Raw genomic sequence first — 6,903 nt, forward strand, 5'->3', positions numbered from 1 at the left:
AATGTCTGTTTGCTCCAAGAGGGAAGTTCCTTAAGGAACGTAGACGATAACGATTATTATAATTTTACTATACACAAACATTATCTGACATAAAGTATATTAAATTACTTCGCCATTAAATTTTGCACGTAGTTGTATTAAATTTGAATTTAGCAAACACGAAACAATGAAATGAAATGTAATATATTTATGACAATATATTTATTTTGCATTATATATATATTTATAAAATCATAATTTATTCTATTAATTGACTAAGATTTATTGTTTTTATGTTTCACAAATGTTCTAACATTATTTTTACGAATTCTCCTATTTGAAAAATATTTTATTCACAGATTCTCACTTCAGATATTAACAAAAATTATGAAAATTTGACAATATAATGGATCGGGAAAAAAGTCCTTTTACATATGTAAAAGGACTTTTTTCCTGACCCATTATAAAGGATATCTTAATATATAATAAATTATTTTTTACTGCTCGAATTCACCATGAAGATAAATTCAAAATTTATTTAAAATACATTTATATACACTCACACGCAAAAAAGTGGGCCACTAAATTTTACCAAATATTTTTAATATCTTTAAATAGCGATAATTCAGCGAAGAATCATCTTATCCAGATGAACCACATCTCAAATTAAAGCTTAAACATTCCCCTTGATAATTGTGCAGATTAAATTTGAATTACACAAAATGATAACAAATACACACGCACGCACGCGCGCGCGCGGAATCAGATACCTGCCATGTCCACATCATTGATCCTGGGTGACGCCGAGAACAGAATACACGCATACATTGTACATGTACGCACTTACACGAAATTAAGGAGAATTAAAATTTGAAATTCACATCTTAATTTCCTTTTGGTAAAGTTTCCTATAATAATTTGTTTCTAAGTTATATTGAGTTTACAAGAAAAAGTCTGTTTTGCAACACTTTCTTTAGAACGCTATAACTTTGTCCAAAAAAATCGTAGCAAAAATTGATGCAAATATGGATTTATTTGGAAATCAATGATCTCAAAGACTCATACATTTTTGTGCCTGGCAGCCAATTCCTCTGAGCCACGCATAGTTTAAATAAGATTTTTTTTTTCCTGTCGTTCTATGTCTTTAACGTTTGCCATTTTGCAATACATTTTGTATAATTCAAATTTAATCTGCATGATTGTTAAAAGGAATACTCGAGCTTTAATTTGAGATGTGGTTCATCTCGAAACGATGATTTTTCATTGAGTTATCCCTATTTAAAAATATTAAAAATATTTGTTAAAATTTAGTGGTCCACTTTTTTGCGTGTGAGTGTATTCATGGCTAACGGTACGAAATAAGTGAAAATTCCGCAGCATTAAGAGATTATATATAGCTGTACATATAGATCCTCGAAATATATTTTTCCTGAGTACGCGAAAGGAAGATATAAATTTTACCAAACGGCCAAAGATATATACGCTGTCTTGGAAGCAAGGTGTCGCACACGCGTTTTATGGCGTGTAATTTCAATAACGACGAGTGTATTATCGTGTTGAAATATATATCACAGTAAATCTGTGTTCCGTATATCGATTCGCATATCACTTTTGCGTGCAGGAAATACTGCTGAGAATTTATCTAAGAATATTAGTTTTCTTAAATCATTATTATATACAATAGAATATTATTTTATTGCGTTATATTAATTCAGTTAATATCACGGGATTGCTTTTAATCACTTAATGATTAAAAATAATTAATGCCTTGTAATTAAGAAAAAAGATGTATACTTTTTCTTTCGTGCGCGACATCAATTTTAATATTCAATTTTCTGATCGACAAAACTGATTTACTGCGACAGAATGTCGAATTCTTGAAGAGAGAAAATTGTAGAGAAGTCTCAAATTATATAAATTGTGAGAGAGGAGAGAGAGAGAGAGGTTTTATATTTAATAAAATAAAAAACTCTTCTAAAAGGAGAAATGCTGACAGGAAATTAAAAAAGTATATTAGAATTTTTACTACCATAAGGATGGCTCGGAACCACCGAATGTGACATTCGAAATATCCATCCTTCGACAAATTTGGAACTTTTTCTCTTTGTTCGACGTTGATTTCGATATTAAATTTTCCAGTGTAACGACAAAACTGATTTATTGCGACGGGACGTCGATATCGATTCCTCGAGGGAGAAAATCTCGCATGGCGCGAGTTGCAAACGCGCACGCGGCGCGGAAATTGTGCGACTTTTCTTCTTGAGATCGGGTGCGAAGGGACATCCCCGAGATGGGAATTTTCGAATATATTTTCATCTCGCTGTAAACTCATACCGCGCGCGCGGAGAAGCCTGTCGGAAACCTGCTTCGCTAGTCGTGCCCGGGGAAAACGCGGATATGAAATTTGAACTGCGGAATTTCGATTGGCTCTATCGACGCGTTCTTCGCAAATTAGCTTACTCGTAGGTGGGGAGTGGAAAGGGGGACACAGAATTCAAATTTAATCGTACGGCAGCCTTTGCAGTTCCAAACAGGGTTTGCCTACACGGGGAAGTGGCATTATTAGCTTTCGAATCGAACCAATCAAGTCGCTTCCTTATTAAGCCCTGCAGGGTTCCTCTCTCCCTTGTCCTGCTTGTCTCGATTTGCCGTCATAGAAACGAATCTCTGAAATGTCTTTCGTCTTTCCCCATACAATTCTCCTTTTTTTGTGCGATTGTTATACCTGTTTTTGATGTTTGATTTTTTATGTATCGGCCGATTTTGGATCAAACTATTAAAAATGCCAAAAAAATTTCGACTTTTTCGATCTAAATTCGAAATGAATATCGTTATTATATTTATATATATTTTCCCAGTGTTCTTCTGACGAACATTTATTCTTTATATGAAATAAAATATTGTTACGTTCTAGACTTCCATCAATTAGTATAAATGTACATTTCCTTATTATTTATTTTATTACAAGTATTGGAAATATTATTCTCGTTTTATTAAATAATGAATAAAATAATAAGAATACTAATGATATGATAATAAACTATAATCAAACTTATATATTTATATATGTATATGTAATATGCGTTAATATATTGATGTACATATCAAAGTCTTCGTGTTTCCTTTAGGATAAGTCAATTATCCTAAAAGATACTTTGATGCGGTTCGGTGGTCAATGAAATATTCTTATCTCGTCTTCCCGTTTTAGTAATGAAGAATTCCCAAAAGAAAAAAACAAGGAAGAACGAGAGAGAGAGAGAGAGAGAGAGAGAGAGAGAGAGAGAGAGAGAGAGAGAGAGAGAGAGATGTGTATGTGTGTGTAAGAGCGTAACACAATTAAAAAGGGTTCTCCGGGTCGGTTTCTTGCTTGTCTCGGCAATTTCGCCCGGACGTGGAGAGGAAGTATTCGGTCATTGCGGATAGACGCGATCAATAGCAATTTTAATTGCTAATTAAGCACGGCGCTAGTTAGATGGATATGTGTTTCGTATTTAATCCTGCGATAAGACGATAAGGTGATAGGGGTTGCAAGCTATACAAGGCTTACCCGTTCGTGGTTGAGTCAAAAACATCGTTGTAGTCCTCGTCCGTACTGTAGTCCTGCACGTCAGTATCCGAATCCTCGACATCGCCATTTCCACCTATAAGAAAATAATTTTCGTTAATTCTGTACCTAGTTATATCATTATATCTAGGTATATTATGTGTATCTGTTTCTGTATCTATTTCTGTATTGTCTTAATTTAACAAGGAAAAAAGATATGTAGTATATCTATATATCATGTCAGAGTATCAAAATTTAATGCTAAGCTTTTAATGCTAAGATAATAATTTTATATAAGAATCAAGCCAAAGTTTTATATTAATAAATAACCAAATTTCAGTTTATTTTCTTAAATCACGCAGAGAGAACAATTTTGCAGAAGTATTCAAAAATTTAGCTAGATACAGATCTGAAAATAATTTTGTTAGACCATCAAAATAGGTAGGACACTCAAACTGATTACCAGAATTGCAAAAAGTTTTGACATTCTAGCAATCAATTTGAACGTCTAATCTAAAAATTTTGATGGTTTAACAAAATTATTTTCAAATCTGTATCTAGCTAAATTTTTTGATACTTCAGCGAAATTGTTCTCTTCGTACACGTTTTGAAATTATGTCGCAAAATACGGTAGTCTAATTTAATAGAGAAAAACAAATCTTTTGAGATTTTGTAATTTTTCACTTGCCAATGTTCAATTTCAGTGACCACGGCTATTGAATGAAGTTTTGCATTTTCTTGTACTAATAGAACGGCAATTAACGTTCTTATGGTAAGATTATACAGTTTCTTGCGAAGTTCATCGTGAAACGAACCATTGTCGATTCAATATTGATGTTAAATCGAGAGTGGATCAAACTCAGTTGGAGGATTAAATTAATTCTCGTGCACATTTCCGGTCAATTTGATTTCAATAGAACTTAATTACCAGTTACGATAATCAAATATTATCCGAACACTGTTATTTTATGAAATATTGGAAAGAATATGGAATTAACTTTTACGTATCATTATTTAATATAATCATTATATTATTTTTTCAACTATTTTCAGCTATTTTGACTGTAGCAATTGAGAATTAATTAATTAAATAAATTAAACAAAAAGATAATTCTACATTTTATTGCGACACACGTGCTTTAATCAAAATTATTCTTGGCTAACAATTTTTTTCTCTGAGAACATTAGTAGCGTTTCCACTCTTTACCATCGTTTTTATATCAACCTAACAATTTTTTTCAGTATTCATGTCCACAGGAGATTCGAAAGAGTTAACGCGTTGAATTCCCGACATTCCGCCGATTAAATTACAACCAGTACAACGGATATATTCGCCGAAGTCGGAGGGGTAATCTCCATGCACACAATCATAACTTACTCGCACGTCTTCCGGATCCTAGTAGGTAATATATTTGGCTAGACGGTGCCGTCAACAAACGATACCGTCGGTCGGCGGTGCCGCGAGATTAATTTGTGAATCGTGATTAAGGTCGGCACGTTCCTGAGGTTGTTAGCGCGGTAATGAGTAATCCACCGACGAAAGAGGTTTAATATGGAATCCCATTCTGTGGGACGGTACACATGACGTTATTCAGCATGTTATAATTGAAGAGCTGACGCAAATAATATTAAGATTATCATATTTATAAGCATCATATTTTCTAAAAATCATTTGAACGCAATAAAAATGTGTAAATGATAAATATAGAAATATTAGGGTACAAAACAAGAATCAAATCTTCTTTCGTTTCTTTCGTTTTATAAATAAAATTTTACTGTAGTTTTACAATTTATAAAGTAAATTGATATTATTTCGCTTCGCGATGTGCAATATAAAGTATTATTTAATAAATTTTCTGCAGAATAAGACTTTTATAATTAATACTTTTAATTATTATTCAAATTATACACGTACACTGAGAGAAAAATGTCTTGTATTTGTAACTATAATTATATATTACTATAATTATGGTTATTACTGCTATAATAATAATAATAGCAGTAACTATGTATATCTAGCAACAAATACATATAGTTGGCAACCTGAAATGACTATATAATTATAGTTATCATAACGATAAAATAGTTGAAATTATCATAAAAATGATTCAAGTGACTATAACTTTTATGGTAATTTCAACTATTTTATGGTTATAATAACTATAATTATATAGTCATTTTAGGTTGAGATAAAATAGTTGAAATTACCATAAAAATGATTCAAGTGACTATAACTTTTATGATAATTTCTACTATTTTATGGTTTTAATAACTATAATTATATAGTCATTTTAGGTTGCCAATTATATACATTTGTTGCTAGAGCTGTATACATAGTTATTGTTATTATTATTATAGCAGTAATAATCATAAGCATAGTAATATGTAATTATAGTTAGAAATACCAAATATTTTTCTCAGTGTACATGCATAAAAGTATCTTGTGCTTCTTATTTAGGCGACGTACCGTAACGTGGTTTCGAAAGAGAGCAATTTTGTCGATGTTATGTCATAATTCCATTCATAAAAGTTGGCAACATCCAAGCGCACGTCGTGCCGTCTCGTAGTATGCTGTACGTGTAAAGTTTTTGGCTTGGCTTGCAACCGTAGCCAAGCTATTAAATAATCGAGTAAATTATCCACTCTTTCAATATCTCCCACAACGTCAGCTGAGCGGATGCCAAGAACAAATTTAAACTTTTCCCCGCTCCCTCACGGAGCATCGCCTTTCGATCCATTGACTAACTTGATTTATCCGCTACACACATTAAACGTTGATAGCTTAAAAATGTTGTAACTGAAAATATTAAATTTCTCAGTGTAGCGCGAGAAGGTTCTATACCTACTTTTCTTTAATGGAAAAGATTTTATTTTTTAAAACATTGAACGTTAAGGAGGTTGTAAGGAGAATGCAATATGTTAAGAATTGCTTGAAATTTGGAACATAGCTTTATCTACAAAGCATGCTTTTATGTAAATTTTTTCAGATTTTTTGACTAGCGCATTTTTCTGTAAATTAATAACAAAATTCTGGATTTTATAATAGACTATCTCTCTTTCTCTTATAGGAGACTCGATTCTATGTATCTGTTTTCAATAAATATTAATATTTGAAATGTTAAGAATCGAATAAATTTATGTTTAATATATAAAGTATAGCATATTAAAAATATATTTGAAGATTAAAACAACTTTTACCACTCAGTTTATTAACAATAGTAAAAAATATAACCAAAGATGTGATACTTCTGCCATTAAAACTGTTTGATGGAGAAAATGTGATAACGTTGTTTCATCATCGCGAATCAAGAATATTCTATCAGTTGAGTAGTGCCGTCAAAGTCTCACTACAAATGCTTCTAAGCATTTGATTTACTAAT

General features: G+C 31.7%; 1 protein-coding gene across 1 annotated transcript in view; it reads right to left on the reverse strand.

The window, feature by feature from the left end:
- Nucleotides 1–6,903, reverse strand: part of Ror (tyrosine-protein kinase transmembrane receptor Ror) — a 259,895-nt gene that overhangs the window by 12,041 nt on the left and 240,951 nt on the right. Inside the window, exon 2 of the mRNA XM_018511807.1 lies at nucleotides 3,527–3,620. Coding sequence (XP_018367309.1) covers nucleotides 3,527–3,620 — 94 coding nt within the window. The remainder of the gene's footprint in view (nucleotides 1–3,526; nucleotides 3,621–6,903) is intronic.

The sequence above is a fragment of the Trachymyrmex cornetzi genome, unplaced genomic scaffold (genome assembly GCF_001594075.2).
Source record: "Trachymyrmex cornetzi isolate Tcor2-1 unplaced genomic scaffold, Tcor1.1 scaffold112, whole genome shotgun sequence".
Lineage (NCBI taxonomy): Eukaryota > Metazoa > Arthropoda > Insecta > Hymenoptera > Formicidae > Trachymyrmex > Trachymyrmex cornetzi.